At 37.8% G+C, this 20,033-nt stretch overlaps 1 protein-coding gene across 1 annotated transcript; it reads right to left on the reverse strand.

Annotated features, from left to right (window-relative positions):
* Window positions 1-1,763: 1,763 nt before the first annotated feature.
* Window positions 1,764-4,956, reverse strand: LOC107522950 (guanine nucleotide-binding protein G(I)/G(S)/G(O) subunit gamma-5B-like). The gene is made up of 2 exons (XM_060193518.1): window positions 4,760-4,956; window positions 1,764-1,803 (listed from the first exon to the last, which is right to left on the reverse strand). The coding sequence occupies exons 1-2, from the start codon at window positions 4,954-4,956 to the stop codon at window positions 1,764-1,766; spliced, it is 237 nt and encodes a 78-aa protein (XP_060049501.1).
* Between the last annotated feature and the right edge of the window lie 15,077 nt (window positions 4,957-20,033).

The raw sequence follows: 20,033 nt of genomic DNA on the forward strand, positions 1-20,033 counted from the left end.
CCTCCTCTCTTGATTTCTCTCTATTCTATCCAACAGCAATAACAATAACAACAAAGGCAACAAAAAATGGGAAAAATGGCCTCTAGGAGCAGTGGGTTCTTATTGCAGGCACTGAGCCCCAGCAATAACCCTTGACACAAAAAGAAAAACAAACAAAACAAGACAATAGGAAACCAAAAGTGGACCAGAGTTCCAAGGGCAAGAAAAATGAAGTTTTTCTTTGTTGTCGTTGTTGTTTTGAGTTACAGACAGGATAAATAAAAGTCAGAGAAAAAGCTTTCAGGAGATTTCTAGGAGGCATGGCCATGCAGTAACAGGGCAGAGAACCAATTTCCCCTAAAACAACAAATACTTATGACTATTGAACTTAACAAAACTTACCAACTACAGCTGAGGAAGCACAACATCTGCAGAAGCACAACAGCCTTGAGAGGAAAAAACAAATTTAATACTTCAAGTTCTCTAAGTGCCTAGACCAGATCTCTGAGTAACCGGCCAATACCACTTTGTGCTTTGACATTCACAGCTTTACTCTATCAGCTACTCTTCCCTGATCCAGCTTTCTGGTCCCTTTTCCAGCCATGACACCATCTCTCCAGACAATAACTTGGTTCCACCTGCATATCAGATTTCAGGCTCAGGGAAAAAAAAAAAAAAAAAAAACAACTAGTATAGTCACAGGCCCTTTGGAATAGAACTAAAATATGCCTATTAGCTATCTAGTAGACCTAGATAAATGAAGACTCCCCCCCCAACTCTTCATCTGCACTATTCCAGCCTTTAGGTTCATGATTAGTCAAGAACTTGTTTGGCTTTATATGTTAACTCTCTTTTGTGCCACCAGGTTCCATTATGCCAACCAGACTTCCCCAGACAGACAACCCTACCAATGTGTCTTGGAGCCTCACTTCCCCAGAACCCCGCCCCACTAGGGAAAGAGAGAGACAGACTGGGAGTATGGATCAATCTGTCAATGCCCACATTCAGTGGGGAAGCAATTACAGAATCCAGAACTTCCACTTTCTGTATCCCATGACCCTGGGTCCATACTCCCAGAGGGATAAAGAACAGGAAAGCTATCAGGGGAGGGGATGAGATGCAGAGTTCTGATGGAGGGAATTGTGTGGAGTTGTATCACTCTTATCCTATCGTTTTTTTCAATTATCTCCTTTTTATAAATTAAAAAAAAGTTGACTGAGACTGTGGAAATGATACAGTGCAAGGTCAGTTGTCTGCGTCAATTATACAGTTAAAATTACTGAACGTATGGACTGTAGGCCTATGTATTCAAGCACCTCCACAAATCCTTCAAACCGGGTGCAGCCACTCCAACACTCCTTGTGTGTACTGAAATCGGGTGTGGTGAAACCAAACCAATCAGAGTGTGCTTCTCTCATATGCTCTTCTACATCACTACACATCAGAAGCAACTTTGCTCTTGGAAGTGTTCGTGATTTCTGAGAACCTTTATCTAAGCCACACAATGACCCCTAAATGTATTGCTTCTTGTAAGCCTTCTGATGATGAAACTAAGTGCCGGAGGAAGATGCTTACCATCCAGGAGAAGATAAAACTCCTAGGATATGATCAAAGATAGCAAGAAAATCATGGAGGTTGCCTGCCATTATGACTCGAATGACTCTACCATTTGTTCCATCCCTAAGGATGAAAAGAACATCCTTGCAACTGCTACTATCTCTTCAACAGGAAGCAGATATTCTCTGCCCTACTCCAGCTTTCTAGCCCTTTTCTCAACTCTGGCATCATCTTCTCAGAAAATACTTTTGTCCATCTCCATGTTGACTATCAAACTCAAGAAAAAACTATGAAAGTCAAACACCCCTAGGAACATACCTAAAATAGACTTTCTCATGTCTTTTCACCATATGATCCCTATTCTCATCTGCTATACGAGTACTTTTTGGTTCATGTTCATTAATCATTTTGTCCTGCTTTTTATTTTGTGGCCTTTCAGCCACCAAATTTCAGATGCTACTATGATTTCATGCTGAATGCTCTCAATTTTGTAACTTTCTTTTTGTCTTATAAAAATTAGTGCAAGAAAATAAAACAAAATTTAAATTTCCTGAATGCAGCTATTAAGAACTATGAACCCTCCTTCTCTGACCCATCTTGGATGGAGCTAGACAGAATTATGTTAAGTGAGCTAAGTCAAAAAGATAAAGATGAGTGTGAGAAGATCTCACTCATAAACAGAAGTTGAGAAAGAATAACAGAAAGGGAAACTAAAAGCAGGATTTCATTGAATCTGGAGTAGGGCACCAAAGTAAAAACCCTGGGGTGAGGGTGAGGGTGGATATGAGGCTTCCCAGGGCGGTGGGGGTGGGGTGGGGATGTGATGGAACAGTCTTTTGGTGGTGGAAATGGTGTTTATGTACTCTCCTATTAATTTGTAGTTATATAAATCACTAATTAATATAAGAGGGGAAGAATTGATTATATGTCTCAAACTTTTTAAAGCAAAGACTGAGTCTTTTTAATACATAGGCTGAGTCTTTGATATGTTGACTCTCTTAAAAGCCTAGATCAGGGAGAACAGAAGCAACCGGTGGCACAGCTATATACAAATAATGTCAAAGGACATAAATTATGGTGATGTTGTATATGATACAGCAAATCCTAAAAAAGGGATTTTTCAAAGTTAATCCAATTGCCAAATAATGTGATTATAGCAATAACTATCTATTGTCTTCTTAACCCTAAGACAGCAGGAACCTCCAATTTCCTCTATAGAGACTATATTTCCCCCAGTCCTGGAACCTCTCCGGTGGGGCTCACTTTCCTGCATGCTTCTTTCAATTCATACCAAATGATATTGCACCCGCTGATCCCAACCTAATCAATGCAATGAGTACCACCTCAGCATGCTTCACTTCAGACTATGTCCAGAGACATCAGGTGTGGAATGTCAACCCTTCACCCAAATTACTCAAGTGAGACGTTTCCTTTTATGATAGTCTCTTAATTCCATTCCAGGCGGCATACTTCCTAACAAAGTCCTAAAACATAGATATAGACCAGTTCCTGTGAGATAGAGCATATGTTAACATGTATCCATAAATTAGGGCAAAATATATACCTGAAAGCAAAAGTACACAATAGTCTGCAGGGAGTCAGTATAAAGTTACTAATGAAGTTAGGAACATAATCTAATTTGATTTAGATACCCTCCTCACCTACTTCCTATTATAGTTCTTTTACTCACTCCAAAGCTAACCTTAGCAAAGCAAGAACTGCAAAAGCTGAATAAGGTCAAGCGACTGGCATACTTTAATGATCACTCTTTAGTCACTATCAGGCCACCCCATCAGCTGGGGCCCTATTCCGGGAGTCCTGAGGTTCCCAAACAGACATGATGAGCCTAGACCCCAAATAAATCCCTCTCTCCATTGTTACCGGTCATCTCTATCAGGAACAACAAAATAGACCCCTTTGTGGGCCCCCTATAGGCCTTGCCCTCAACCTGGATCAACCAGGGTAGAGAATGTTCCATCCTCTGAAGGGAGGATGGACAGCATACTCTATGCTACACCTGAGGAAGATGGATCCTGATATTGGGGCAGCTTGGAATGTTCCCACACATGACCACAGAATGTGAGCACAGATCTAAAGGGATGCAGAGGTCACATAGGCTCCTAAGCTGAATATGGGTCCCAGAAAAAATCAAATTGATGGGCTTTAAAGTCAACAATATTTATACCCCTTCCCCATATTAGGGAGCTACTCTCTTCCCTGATCCAGCTTTCTGTTCCTTTCCCAGCCAAGACATCATCTCCTCAGACAATAACCTGCATATTAGATTTCAGGATCAAGGAAAAAAAAAAAACAGTATAGCCACAGGCCCTTTGGAATATAACTAAAATATGCCTACTAGCTATCTACAAAATGGAGGACCCCCCCCCCCCCAACTCTTCATCTGCACTATTCCAGCTTTTAGGTTCATGACTGGTCAACAATTTGTTTGGTCAACAATTTGTATGGTCAACAATTTGTATGTTAACTCTCTTTTCAGCCACCAGGTTCCAGATGCTAGCATGATACCCTCCAGACTACCCTGGAAAGACAACACCACCAATGTGTCCTGGAGCTCCACTTCCCCTGAGCCCCACCCTACTAGGGAACAAGAGAGGCAGACTGGGATAGACCAGTCAATGCCCATGTTCAGCGGGGAAGCAATTACAGAAGCCAGATCTTCCACCTTCTGCATCCCACAATGACCTTGCATCCATACTTCCAGAGGGTTAAAAAATAGGAAAGCTATCAGGGGAGGGCATGGGATACGGAGATCTGGTAGTGGGAATTGTATGGAGTTGTAGCCCTCCTATTCTATGGTTTTGTCAGTTTCCTTTTTATAAATAAAATGAATAAATAAATACTTTAAATTTCCTTAGCCTCTTTCATAATTCTTACATAAGATATATTAAATCGACAAGGATTAGACTCAAGCAAGAATTAGAATCAAATCTCCTATATGATCATGTATGAATTTGTGATTTTATTTTATTTTTAATACTAAGTATTTTATTGTGTCTGCCACCAGTATATATAAAATAATTACCCTTGTGAAATAGAAATCCATGAAAATTCAGACAGATATATGTTAAGAACTGACAGGAGTTTACATAGTATGGCACGTGTTATAGGGGTAAGCTATAGAAACTTTAAATTTAGCTCCTCTTTTGAATATTGACTGGGTCATGAAAAGTAGATCAGAAAACCTTCCAAAGATGTGGTTTACTAAAAAAAGGAACAGACTTTCTGAGGACTGAATGGATTAGTACTTGAAGACACTCCGGTTAGCAAGGGGTCATGTTCTGCAGACAGATGTTTTAAGTCTGCAGCTGCTTGGGAAACCTTCATATGGTTTAGCCAGGCTTCCAGCCAGAGCTTCTGAACCACCTTCCTCATAGCCATGACAATGGAAAAGCCAGACATGGTTAGGCTAGAACCCTAATCGGTTCAACGGTCTGCGGGTAACTGGGTCGCAAGTGGGTCAGCGGGACCTGAATTTGTGATTTTATTTTTAAGTTTCACTTAAATATAATACAAATAAATAAATTCACCTTAGTCAATGCATAATATGTTAAATAGCATAATAAATACTTAATCACAATGCAATATATAATATAATTTGCATTATATAGAGGAAGAGAGAATATTTGGTTTAAAAAAATCACATAAAATTTTACCAAGGGCAATAGGTACAATATAATCAGTTCACTTGGTAGGGTATCTGCATTGCCACAAACATAACTTAAGTTCAGCTTTAACTCCAGACTAAGTTCACAAAGGAAGCATCAGCAGTCTCTCTGTTTCACTCTTTCTCTATTTGAATGCAAAACGTGGCACTGGGCAGTGAACTCACATACATGAAAGGCCTCATCCCATCAAGACAAAAGGAATATATATATTTCACTAAAAATCAGAGAGACAGATGGCCAACAAATACATTAAAGATGTTCTACACCACTCGTCATTGTGAAAATGCAAGAATCATAATGACATTGCACCTCCCACCAGTGAGAATCACTACTATCAAAACAAAAACAAAAAATCAAGAACCAAAAACTGTTGGTGAGGAAGGACATGGAGAAAAGGGAAATCTACACTGTTGATAGGAACAGAAGTTGATGTATTTGCTGTGAAAACTACATGAATTTTTCTCAAAAATTAAGAATAGAAATAGTAATTGACTCATTTATTCCACATCTAGGTACTTATGTGACAATAATAAAACTCTAGTTTGAAAAGATATATACAGAGGTCCGGTGGTAATATCTAATACAGTGCACACACTGCCATGCACAAGAACACAGATTCAAGTCCCCAGGCCCCACCTTCATGTGCTTCATGAACAGTGAAGCAGTGCTGTAGGTGTCTTTCTTTCTCCCTCTCAATCTACATTTCTCTATGTCTCTCACAATAAGAGACTCAGTATTTATTTCAAAGGAAAGAAAGACCATGAAATTTGCTCATAAAAATCCAGCAGTATCTATAGAATTGATCCATGAAGTCAGTCAAAGGGAATAAGGCTGCTTGAAACAGATCATTTCATAAAAATCAAGAAAGCAGGCGCATATGAGCAAAAAATATTTTAGTGCTAATTTATAAAGATATATTTAGAAGAGCAAAAATCTAATCATGGTTAAACCAATCATTACAGGGAGAAACTAGAAGTTGGTCAGAGTTTGATGATTTGAGAGAGAGAAGACAATTGCATGACAAATCTTGAGAGAAACTGTGATCCAGTGTACAAAAAGGGCACTGAATTAAGCAGAAGAGAAGCTAGTCATGCACTCTATCAAGAATCAAGGGAAACAGAATGCAAAGGAATCAACAGGTAGGAAGTATAAGTGGAAGTTGGAGAAAAATGATTTGTCTATTACTTCAAATAACTAAACTTCTCTTATCGTGTGGTCTTCTCAATATTTCCATTTTATAAATGAAAAAAGAAAGGAAGGGTAAAGTAGTGCAAATACTACAAAGAAAAGAAGAAAGTAATAGCTGTTATTGAGAGAAGGTAAGCTGAATTGAGAAGTACTTCTTCAGGTAACTTATAATTCAGAAATGTCTCTAGCAGGTATAGTAAAAAAAACACACAAGAACCCAAGGGCATGTGGAGAAACATATCTTTGACAGAACTGTTTATTATTTCTAGTTCTAATTAAATATATATATGATGGAGATGGAAAGAATTTGGGAGAAAAGGGGGAATAGAAAGGGAGAGAGAAAGATACTTACAGCTCTGCTTCACCAATCATGAAGCTTTTCCCATGCTGGTGGAGACTGAGGGCTTGAACCCAGATAATGCTACAATGAGCATTATAGCATGTAATATTTGCTCTACCAAATGTACCACTGCTTGGTCCCCTCTATTTCTAATTTTAATAGTCTTTAGTAGAAGAAATGACATATCAACTTAGACCCAACTTAGACCCAACTTAGACCCATGAACTTAGACCCATGAATATTGTGTTTTATTCATTTCGTATTGCAATAAGATAATGGCAGAGGTCTGAGTGCAAAAATACGGATGCAACTGTTATGTCTGTTTTTAAAATTTTTATTTATATATTTATTATTTATTGGATAGAGACAGAGAGAAAATGAGAGGTAGAGGTAGAGGTAGAGGTAGAGAGAGAGAGAAAGACAGAGAGAGAGAGAAAGAGAGAGAGAGATACCTGCAACACTGTCTCACCACTATGAAGCTTCTCCTGCATGTGAGGACCAGAGGGCTTGGACCCAGAACTTTTCTGCATTGTAACATATGCATTCAACAAGGTGCATTGCCCTCTGCTCGCCCCTAAGATTGTTATATCTGTATAGTGGCTATCTCTGAAAGGTGGATGGACATACAATTTTATAATAACAAAATGATAGTTGCTAATTTGGGTCTTAATTACATATAATTTGATAGTACTGTTTATTTTTAAAAGTGTGCTTATTGAATTTACTGCATGAGACAGTTGTCAAGACTAGAGAAATGTTTTGCTTCCACAAATGTAGCACAAGGGAACCCAGGGCCCCATACATCCAAGTCCTGTATATTATCCAGTGAACAACCTCTCTTCCTGCTTCTCTGTATTAAAATATGCCTTAATTTCAATGTTTATTTTAAAATAGAACTCTGGTAAAATTACTCACAGACATTCCTTATAATTAACCTCATCTCATTTGGTAAAGTCTCCCATGTTGTTGTTGTTGTTGTTGTTTGTTTGTTTGTTTTTGGTTTTGCCTCAAGGGTTATTGTTGAGCTCAGTGCCTGCACCGTGAATCCACTGCTCCTGGAGGCCATTTTTTCCCCCTTTTGTTGCCCTTGTTGTTGCAGCCTTATTGTGGTTATCATTGTTATTGTTGATATTGATGTCATTCATTGTTGGATAGAACAGAGAGAAATCGAGAGAGGAGGGGAAGACAGAGAGGGGAAGAGGAAAATAGAAACCTGCAGACTTGCCTCACTGCCTGTGAAGCGACTCACCCTCTCATGTTTTGCATATATTTGGTATTCCTTAATCTTAGTGATGAAAGCCCTATGTCCTATGATATGTAAAACTTTCTAGCAGTATTTTGGTGCTAACATATTTTGGTTTGTCTTTAATTTAAAATAAACAGCTGACAGGAAAAAAAAGTAAAATATGTTAAATTAGCTAAATATTTGGGGATAGCCCATAAACAATTAAAATTGTAGTAATAATAATTCTCATTATACATTAATGTATATTATTGAGGATGAGGGAGAGTTTACCCAGTAGAGCTTGAGGTGCTAGGTTCAAGCTCTTGCATCACATGGAAACACCACTGGGGAATTCCATGGATTGTGGAATGGAACTGTGGAGAGACCTCCATTCTCTCTCTCACATTCTCTCTCTGTTCTCCCCAAATAATAAAGAATTAAGAATCAGGGTAAAAATGTCTTTCAGCAATATCACATGTGTGCAAGGTCCAAATTATTAATGAATATACTATGATCTACATTAAAATGTAAATGAATAGTTTTAAAATAAGTGATAATGATATTTTTTTAAATGGAGCTGCATAAGAGGCTGACAGTTCCCAAAGCAATAGCTTGAATGTTATTAATTTAATTTTGTTTTAAGAATTCTGGAGACTGGGAAGATAGCATAATGATTATGTAAAAGGCCTTTATGGCTATGGCCCAGCATAACATAAGCCAGAGCTGCACAGTGCTCTGGTGTTCCACCCTCCCTCTCACTGTATCTTTCTCTGTATCTATCTTTCATTGAAATACAGGAGATTAAATGTTTTAAAATAATTTAGCAAAGCCCACTGTTCATAAAACTTTAAATATTCTATAATACAAAATGTATTTTATATTTGGGAGTCGGGTAGTAGCACAGCGGGTTAAGCACACATAGTGCGAAGTGCACAAGGATCGACTAGCACAAGGATCCTGGTTCGAGCCCCCGACTCCCCACCTGCAGGGGAGTTGCTTCACAAGTGGTGAAATAGGTCTGCAGGTGTCTCACTCCTCCTCTTTCTCTTCCCCTCCTCTCTCCATTTCTCTCTGTCCTATCCAACAACAATGACATCAACAACTAGTAACTACAACAATAAAACAACAAGGGTAACAAAAGGGAATACATATTAAAAAAGAATTAAATATATATTTTATAGCTAAACACAGTAAGCTGTAAAATAATTATACAACTATGTCAACATGATTGCATTTTGTTTTTTTTGTTTGTTTCCTATCAAACAATGAATGGCGTTTTCTCACTGAATGAAGAACAACTATTCCCTGTCAGAGTTAAACTATCACAGTTAGAAACCTATATGAAATTCAGCTAATTGTAAAATATACAACATGAATTAAATGTTAATGAACAAAGCATGTCAAATGGGATGCATAAATAAGACTTTTAAGAAACACTTGAATAATACTGTGATAGTAAATGTCATAAATTAAATACATAATAGAATCATTATAGATTAAAGTTTAGATATGGCTTGAATACAAAACACTTCTCCAATTTCTGTGTAATATAAAAGATGACACAGTACTTCTTAAAGAGGCAGCACTGGATCAGTTGAATGCTAACCACTCAACTAGTGTCCATTAGTAAATAGTATTACACGCCGACACGAACAAATTAGTGTCAGTTGGATATTTTGTCTGAAATTTAAGAGTACAACACTAATTACTAATGAATTATTTATTAATTTGCACACTTCCTTAATAACATAAACATTTGCTATCACACCTAATAATCAAAATGCCAAATGTTCATATTTTTTAAATGCAAAATTTAGTGACTTGGTTAAATGCATACTTTCTAATATTTCTTTTCCAAACTTTATTGGCATTATTTATATTGATGTAAATTATACTGGGATATTTGAAATATATAGAGTATATTCCAGCTCCTTCATACTTTCATTTGATTTTCATTTGATTTATTAAAATAAAATGAAAAAAGTGAATAGGAGTGGAAGCTCCCCACTCCCAACCCTTCCATCGAAGATAGTCTGAGATATTGAATGTGTGTGCTCTATAGCCCAGACTTGATACACTTTTTCTTAAATAACCTTATCCACTAAGCCAATAAATTACAACCATTCATTATAACAGGACACACCTCCATAGCCCACCACTGTCAAGCACAGCAACTACAAGTGAGAAACATGAACTATGGTAGATGATGGGCATTTTTGGGCAACCTTAATGTCTGAAGTGGCTTTGGGGAGTCGGGCAGTAGCACAGCGGGTTAAGTGCACTGGCGCAAAGCTCAAGGAGCAGCATAAGGATATCGGTTTGAGCCCCCGGCTCCCCATCTGCAGGGGAGTTGCTTCACAGGCAGTGAAGCAGGTCTGCAGGTGTCTATCTTTCTCTCCCCCTCTCTGTTTTCCCCTCCACTCTCCATTTCTTTCTGTCCTAACAATGATAACAACAACAATAACTGCAACAACAATAAAAAAACAAAAAGGAAAATAAATAAATATAAAAAAATTAAAAAACTAAAATTAAGAAGCGGCTTTAACAGCAATAAAAAAACAATTCCCCTGCATATACAGTTTCAGAGAAAAAATGTAAACTATGCATGTGATTAACAGTACATTTATTAAGTATAGTCATCCCAGCAACTCCTTTTTTTAGTCTTTCCTGGGGTTTTACCACTCTAAATAAACTCTTTTTTTTTTCAGTTATAAAGAGAATTTGGGGGGGGGAGTGTGAGGAAAAGATACCACAACCCCAGTGCAGTAGAGCTAAGTGTCAACCTGGCTTGTGACAAAGCAAACACACTACCCAGATGAACTATGAACCATCTTGCCAACACCATCACCCCAAACATTTTTGCAATTATAAATCTAATATTCAAGTCAAAAGAATCTGAAATATTGAGGCAATATTTCTAAATCTTCTACAAGCATCTGATAAAACGCATGTTATTGCTACTTCCTGAATTGCTGTGAAAGGGGTTTTAGCAAATATATATATTAAATCAGTCTAGCAAAAGCACAATAGATTGTGTGACCTTTTGCTCCTGAGTAGCTTGATATTTGAAGCAGTGCTCAGAATGGCCATGATATCGACATATAAAATACATTGCAGGGACAAAAACATTATATTGAACATAATTTAGAAACAACCAACAGTGGAAAAAAGTTACAGGTAGAAAAAAAAATGTCAGTGTATATCAGAGAAACCTACATATAAAGATATTTTTAGAAAGAGAGAAAACCAGTCACTTAATAATTTTCAAGTATAGGAAGGCTTCCTATAAAATGGATATGGTCGGGAGTTGGGTGGTAGAGGAGCAGGTTAAGCAAACGTGGCACAAAGGCAAAGACCAGCAAAAGAATCCCAGTTCGAGCCCCTGGCTCCCCACCTACAGGGGAGTCCCTTCACAGGTGGTGAAGCAGGTCTGTAGGTGTCTATCTTTCTCTCCCCCTCTGTCTTCCCCTCCTCTCTCCATTTCTCTCAGTCCTATCCAACAATGACATCAATAACAACAACAATAATTACTACAATAATAAAACAACAAGGGCAACAAAAGGGAATGAATAAATAAATATTAAATAAAATAGATATGGTCAGCGTTTTTTTGTTTGTTTGTTTTTGTTATAGCTGGGGCTTGGTTCCTGCGCTATGGATCCACTGCTCCTGGTGGCCATTTTTCCCATTGTTGTTGTTTTTGGATAGGACAGAGAGAAACTGAGAGAAGAGGGGAAGACAGATAGACTTGTTGACCTGCTTCACCACTGGGGTCTTGAACAGGGATCCTCATGCTAGTCTTTGTGCTTTGCACCATGTGGGCTTAGCCTAGTGAGCAAGTCGCATCTACCCACCTGCCCATCAGTTGATATTTAACTCCACTGAAAGTTAAATATCAACCACAATGGACTGAAAAAGAATGGCCTGAAAGAAAGAAGGCTTTTCTTAACCATGAAAGTCTTACTATGTAACATTAATCATTAATGGAACACACAGATTCTCCAAAGATACTTTCACTAAACTATTTTATTTTCATACTAAGGGTTTAAATATGTATCTGCCAGAAAGTAGAAATTTCTTTAGTAAGATCTTTCATAAACTACAATGCATAGATTATTGGTTAGCCTATCATCTTTAGTTTATTAACTGATTTATCCATATAACTCAGGCTCCTACTAATGGAGTTGCTTCACCATAAGCCTCTTCTACCATAACTCATAGGTCTTTTTGAAAGAAGGCAATAGTCTAAAATTTTCTAACTACTCTTTCCACACAAATGCAAAACAGAAGAAACCTTAGTGTACCCTCTCAAAATTCCTTATAGATGAGTATACTAAAGACACACACAAAAATATAAACTTCAGAAATATAATTCCAAGATATGCTGGACAGATTTTTTTAATTTATCAGGCTAATTAATATTTTAATTGTTCTGTATTTTGATTTGAAAGTGTTAACATTTTAGAAAAGAGTTACCTAAGAAAATGTTAAACAGGGGGCCAGGCGGTGGTGCACCTGTTTAAGTGCACACATTACAGTGTGCAAGGACCCAGGTTCAAGCCCCTGGTACCCCCACCTGCAGGGAGGAAGCTTCACAAGTGGTGAAACAGGGCTGCAGATGTCTCTCTATTTCTCTCCCTCTATATCCCTGGTCCCTCTCAATTTCTGTCTCTGTTCAGTAATAAATCAAGAAAATGTCAAACTAAGAGTCTGAGTGGTAGCTTAGCGGATTAAGTGCACATGGTGCCAAGCACAAGGACTGATGTAAGGATCCCGGTTCAAGCCCCCAGCTCCCCACCTGCAGGGGGATCGCTTCACAAGCGGTGAAGTAGGCCTGCAAGTGTCTATCTTTCTCTCCCCCTCTCTGTCTTCCCCTCCTCTCTCAATTTCTCACTGCCCTATCCAACAACAATGACAGCAATAATAACAATGATAAACAACAAGGGCAACAAAAGGGAAAAAAATAGCCTCCAGGAGCAGTGGATTCATAGTGCCGGCACTGAGCCCCAGGGATAAACTTAGAGGCAAAAACAAAAGAAAAGAAAAGAAAAGAAAAGAAAAGAAAAGAAAAGAAAAGAAAAGAAAAGAAAAGAAAAGAAAAGAAAAGAAAAGAAAAAAGAAAAGGAAAGAAAAAAGAAAAGGAAAGAAAAAAGAAAAGAAAAGAAAAAAGAAAAGAAAAGAAAAAGAAAATGTCAAACTACTCAGGTACTGACCTAAGAACTGAGTATCTTTCAATTTAGAAAGAGCACAATCATTTAATGGGTGAAGTTACTTCATTCTTACTTTAGCAGGACTTCAGATTTTCTAGTCTTTTGCTTTCTAAAACACGTGTATTCTCATTATATATTTTTTGGTTTTATATATATTTTTAGTTATTATTGGATAGAGACAGAAATTGAGAGGAGAGAGGGGAAGATAGGAAAGATAGAGAGGGAGAGAGACAGAGAGACACATGCAGTACTGCTTCATCACTTGTGAAGCTTTCTTCCTGCAGGTGGGAACTGGGGGCTTGAACCTGGGTCCTTATGTATTGTAATGTGTGCAATGAACCAGGTGTACCGCCACTTGGCCCCCATGACTGTTTTTTTCTAAAGAACTTTAAAGTGATGTCATTTGGAATATATAACTTGAATAGTAGGACATTTGAAGCACACATTGACTATTTGTTGGTCTAATTCAGAAACAAAAGAGTTATGTATCTTAGCATATGTTGCATAAAATCTCATGGTGTACAGGTGCATCTTTCGGGACTGATACTAAAAGAAGCCTCCAAGGAAATCTAAGGAAATTCAAGCCAGGAGACTTGAAACATCAAAGGCTTCTTCTGGAACTTGAGGTATACTTTCCACATGAACAAAATGCACTGGAGATAACCATAAATAACTGTGTCCTTCATGTAGATGCAGGATTGCCTGTTTCCTGTGAAACCCAGGACTCACAAGCTGCTTACTCATCCAGACAAAATGTTGCTGGGCCCCCTCTTATAACAGAAGCTTTATTTTGCAGTTGTGCTGAACATCTCATATGTTCTGACACTACTGACAAGGACAAAAGCACGGTATATTTTTTCATTAAGCATCCATATGAGGAACTCTTCAAGGATGGGCTCACACAAGAGGTTGATGAGATTATTTACACAGATGGGCTATCACAGAGTTCAAGAACACACTGATTCAAGCCCCACTTCTCAAACTCCACTACACCATAAAACCAAGTTATCATCCTAGTACATCCGTAATAAAGTATGTATCAGCTGTAAATACCAGTATAACTAATGTTGCAGTAATTAAAATTAGCTCATAATGAATATGGATTAATTAAAATCTACATATCATTTTAGCACTAAGATATATGCATAGAAATTGAAGGGAAATCTGCCTATGGTACAGGCTTCATAATTGAATGATACTTTAATATCCACTGTCATATTCATTCATACATAACATGTCTGATTTTCTGGGAGCTAAGAAATTATTCTACTGTACCAGTATTTGCAGGATCAGGGAAATAATTGCTTGAGTAAGGTTTTCTCTCTCTCTCTCTCCCTTTCTGCTATTCTGACTTCAGGGCTAGTTTACTGAGAGAATGAACTGCCCAGATTAAAGTTTCAACAAACCACCTTCAGCTGTGCTCAAGAAAATAAATTAGCCTCTTCACATATTTCACTGAGAAATGGGTTTCTTTTTTTCCTCGCTTATGTCTAGAAAGTGAGAAGCAACAACTTTAGTTTGAACATTGGAAAGGAGCAGAGCACAATGGGAAGTCTGGTCAATATCACTGGCTTGATAACACCTAGAAGTCACTCAATGAGGTGACTGTCAATCACCACTCCCCCTTGTAGAACAAGTGGACAACATCTGCCTCCAGCTTTTGATTTTATTTTTCAGCAAATAAAAATAGCAAAATAGCAAAGCATGGATGGATTTGGTCCCTAGGGAGTTTCAAAACTTAAGAAACATATGAGCCAAGAAATCAAAGTTTCAACTTGTTTATCACGATGCAAAAATCTTCTGACATTGGGAGATCCTGAGCACAGACTCCATTTTTACGGAGAGACAAATAAATACAATCAGACCACAGTTAGTTAAGCAAGCCCATATAAATCTAATTTAAGGTATGGTTTGCTGAAATGCTATTAAGATAAATGAAGAAAATGTGAAGTTTCAATATCTGAGTAAGGAGAAGAAAATAAGGAAGGTGATGCACCAGAGCTTTGGGAATACCAGTTCTGTAAGTTTCAACTCTTCTCACAAATGTGAAATTCCTCCACTCCTGGCCGACATTTTCATTTAGATAGGGATGTAAAGAGACAGACAGAGACAAGGTGACTGAAGAAGGGTGGGGGAAAGAAAGAGAGGGAATGTGTACCTCAGAGAGTGAGGGAGATATCACAACACTGGAACTTCCTCTGGTGCCACAAAACCTTCCTTCCAGGAGTCAGGGGAGTCAGGCAGTAGCACAGTGGGTTAAGCGCATCGCATGTGGCGTGAAGCACAGGACCAACATAAGGACTCCAGTTCGAGCCCCCAGCTCCCCACCTGCAGGGGTGTTGCTTCATAAGCAATGAAGCAGGTATGCAGGTTTCCATCTTTCTCTCCCCCCTCTCCATTTCTCTCTGTACTATCTAATAATGATGGCGCCAATTACAAGAACAATAATAACTACAACAACAATAAAAAACAACAAGGGCAACAAAAGGGAAAATAAATAAATAGAAAAAATTTTTTTTAAAAAAAACTTTCTTTGGTGCTAGCGCTCAAACCTGGGCCTCAACATAGCAAGGCACATCCTTTAATCTACTGAGTTATCTCTATGACCAACAGGATAAAAGTTTCTTAGATACACTTGTGAAAATACGCAAAACCCTTTCTTCTAGAATTCTGTAAGAAAACTTTTAACACTGTAAATAGATGCCTACACAACAGGTTCTATTATTAACTTCCAAACTTTAGCTTCTTGTACTTGGCAGTAAATATCTACCTCAAGCTTCCCTCCATACTTTCTATCATTTTTTTTTTAATTGTCTGTTGCCACTACGAAAAGTATAAAAAAACATAAACAACCTGGAAATCTAGCACCCTTTCATTCTAGAGCAACTGAACGTCAATTTGAATGTCTTGATTTAACATAAAACAAATAGTAAATGAAAAAAAGCAAGTTAGTCTCACTTTCTTGTTTTGGGGAGAAAAGAAGAAAGTATTCTTTGTCCATAATTTTATTTCTCCCATATTCTTTTTTTGTTTTTATTTTATTTATTTATTCCCTTTGTTGCCCTTGTTGTTTTATTGTTGTAGTTATTATTGTTGGATAGGACAGAGAGAAATGGAGAGAGGAGGGGAAGACAGAGAGGAGGAGAGAAAGATAGACACCTGCAGACCTGCTTCACTGCCTGTGAAGCAACTCCCCTGCAGGTAGGGAGCCGGGGCTTGAACCGGGATCCTTATGCCGGTCCTTGTGCTTTGCGCCACCTGCGCTTAACCCTCTGCTCTACAGCCCGACTCCCTCCTCCCATATTCTATAAGTAACATAACACCATGGCTTTGACTTTCAAAAAGGTCACTGATGAGCTTATGGATAACATTTGGTCCCAAATCTCTAACAATGTTTTCTCAAACAGAAGTAATAAACAAACAAATAAGCAAATAAAACCACCCAACATTTAGCTGCTAAAGCAAACAAAAGCAGAATCAGGCACATAAATTTCATAAAAGAGCAGATCAATGGTCTGTGAGCCTGTGGATTGTCTCTAAAAGAGGCACCAAAGTATGCCTGAAAGAAGAAGTTTGTTGTGTTTCCATGATGTTCTGAACATTTCTGGCTTCTCCATTTGCTATGTGTGCAGCCCAGGCTCAAGACTGGCCTCTACCACACTGAAGAAAGCTTAGGTGTTATGGTCTGTCTCTCAGTCTGTCTCTACCTAAAATAATAATAATAATAATAATAATAATAATAATAATAATAATAATAATGAAAGAATACTTTAAAGGATAATGGTAGTATTTAGTAGAGCAAAACTTTTTAGTACTCCATCCCATTTACTTATTTTTCAAGCTGAACGTTCAAAATTTGTAAATTTTCTAAGTGTTAGGAATCGGAAATTTCATAAACTAAATTTGCATCACTATCATAAGCCTCCAATGGCTTGAGAGGTGCTATGAATTTCTGCCAAAATTGATTCAAAACCTCAGGTATTTAATGTGTACTCACTATCTGTAAGGTACTGAACTAAGATACTGATAAAGCTTTGATTACAAAAGAACTAATTAAACAGGATTTTATTATTTATTTATATTTTATTAATAAAATTATTAAACAAATATTTATGAAGTGTAAAAGCTCTATTAGGAAAGAAAGGAGACTCTACATTTTATGGGCAATGTGCTCTCTCCAAGTAAAAAGGAATCACATGATTAAGAGTTGAATGTAAAAATAAAATAAATAAAGAGTAGAGTAGATAGCATAATGGTTATGCAAAGAGATTCTCATGGCTGAGGCTCCAAAGTCCCAGGTTTAATCCCATGCACCACCCTAAACCAGAGCTAATCAGTGCTCTGGTATTAAAAAAAAAAAAAAAAAAAAAAACTGTTGAGGAATCTAAAAAGCTTACAGTTAATGGTATTTATATACATTTCCCAGATTTGGGGGCTACTCTCTTCCGTGATCCAGCTTTCTAGTCCTATTTCCAACTAAGCTTGGCCCACCTGCATGTTAGCTGTCAGGCTCAGACAAAAATCAGTAAAGTCATGGGCCTAAAAAGACCTACTAACAACATCTTTCCAAAATGGAAACCTCAAATCTCATCATTAGGTTGCTGATTATTAAACAATTTGTTATGCTTTATAATTGTATGCTTTTCAAACACCTAGTTGCAGATGCTACCATGACGCCAACCTGACTCCCCAGGCAGATGACCTCACCAATATACCCTGGAATCCCAACTCTCTGGAGCCCTGCTCCACTAGGGAAAGATAGAAATAGGCTGGGAGTATGGATCGACCTTCCAACACCCATGTCCAGCAGAGAAGCAATTACAGAATCCAGACCTTCCACTTTCTGCATCCCATAATGATCCTGGGTCCATACTCCCAGAGAGATAAAGAATAAGAAAGCTTCTAGTAGAGGAGATAGGTTGTGGAACTCTGGTGGTGGGAAATGTGTGGAATTTTACCCCTCTTATCCTATGGCTTTGTCAATACTTTTTATTTTATAAATAAACAAATAAATGGGCCATGTAGTGGTGCACCCAGTTAAGCACATAAGTTAACAAACATAAGAACCATCCCACCACTGCCCCTGCCCTCCCCCCCACCTCTCCTGCAGGAGGTCTGCTTCACAAGTGGTGAAGCAGGTCTGCAGGTGTCTTTCTCTCTCCCTTTCTAGCTCCCTGTCCCTTTCAATTTCTTTCTGTTCTATTTAATAAAAATTAGAAAGGAAAAACATAAAGGGAAAAAATGGCTGCTAGAAGCAGTGGATTCATAGTGCCAGCACCAAGCCCCAACAATAAACCTGAGGGCAATGATAATTATAACAAAAACAAACATAAAAAAGAAGTTGAACGAAACTGACTAAAATCATATATAGAAATGTTGGTGTGAGGGGCCAGGTGGTAGTGCTGCAGGTTAAGTGCACTGGCACAAAGAATATGAACCGGATTTAGAATCCTGGTTTGAGCCCCTGGCTCCCCACCTGCAGGAGCATTGCTTCACAGGCAGTGAAGCAGGTCTGAAGGTGTCTTTTTCTCCCCCCCTCGGTCTACCCCTCCTCTCTCCATTTTCTCTGTCCTATCCAGCAAAAATGACAGCAATAACAATAATAACAACAATGATAAACAACAAGGGCAACAAAAGGGGGAAAAAAGAAAAGGAAATGTTAGAGTGTGACTCATAACTCGAACATTTACTGACTTGTGTCATTTCAGATAGCTTACTTCATAAGTATGTAGATAGGTTTGTTGTTGCAAGGGTCAAATGACAAAATAAATGTATATATGTGTGAATGCATGTGTGTAACTTATATAAATGTGACTGATACATAATCTGTTAATTGAGGTTATTATTTCAGATAGAAATATCTTAAAGATGTTAACTTTCCCCATGCAGTTTTACCATAATAATTTCCAACTGGAAAACTTTTTTTTTTTACTTCAGAGAGCACTAAAATCTCATCTCTTGATTTTACTCTATTGAATATGAAAATAGTTTTGGTGGCTCTAATTTAGTCACAAAGTTCTTGCTTTAACTGACACATATGTGGAAGGAAAATGATGTGGTAATAACCCTTTGCCCATGCCATCTTAAAACTCTGGGGTTGGAAAACAGTTTGGGGAATATGTAAATAAAACACAGACATTTAACTGCTTGATCATTGCTTTGCTTTGGTTTGCTGTAATTACTGAGTGGAGGATATATATATATCCAAATTTCCTACTTTACACTATATTATTTCTATGGCACTGAACTAGTTGTATCATACAGTAAAATTACAACAGAGGCAACATACAACTGAACTGCACTGGTGTTATGTTTCTGGAAGTATTCCACTTTATGTATTCTAACCTGGTTCTCAGAGTCACCTAAACCTACCAGGATTCCATCCAGTCTGAGAAAGTGCACCTCCACATAGTGCCTCCTAGCTCTAAGACAGTCTTTGTCATAGAAGATTTCTGAAGGTATTTAAGCTGAAGGTATTCAAACAGAGGAAGATAAGCCATAAAGAACAAACTGGGATAGCATAAAAACTAATGGGGAGGGAGGGGTAAAGGAAACAAAAAATGGTTCATCAAAGTAGACTTTGTAGGAACTATGAAATAATGAAGGAACAAAGGATGGAAAAAGTAAGTGAGCCTAAGCCTTCTGTGTATATTTCCCATTTTACTCTCTCTTAGGAATTTTCATTTCTTTCTTGGATATATCTTACTTCTTTGACTCTCTGGATCATACTCAGCAGAGCTTGTTCCATTCTATCTTCCCACTTAGAATTTGCCAGTTTTTCAGAGGAATCCAACAGCAAGGAACACAAAAGCAAAAGTAAGTCAACTGGACTGTAACAAATTGAAAGT

This window comes from Erinaceus europaeus, chromosome 7, assembly GCF_950295315.1.
Source record: "Erinaceus europaeus chromosome 7, mEriEur2.1, whole genome shotgun sequence".
NCBI classification, from domain to species: Eukaryota; Metazoa; Chordata; class Mammalia; order Eulipotyphla; family Erinaceidae; genus Erinaceus; species Erinaceus europaeus.

Bases quoted from the DNA above. Each gene is read 5' to 3' on its own strand.
- LOC107522950 (XM_060193518.1), bottom strand. From the start codon at position 4,956: ATGTCTGGCTTTTCCATTGTCATGGCTATGAGGAAGGTGGTTCAGAAG. The intron at 1,804-4,759 runs GTAAACCACATC...TGAGTTTGATAG, and splicing joins AAAGTCTGTTCCTTTTTTTA to TCAACATGGAGATGGACAAA.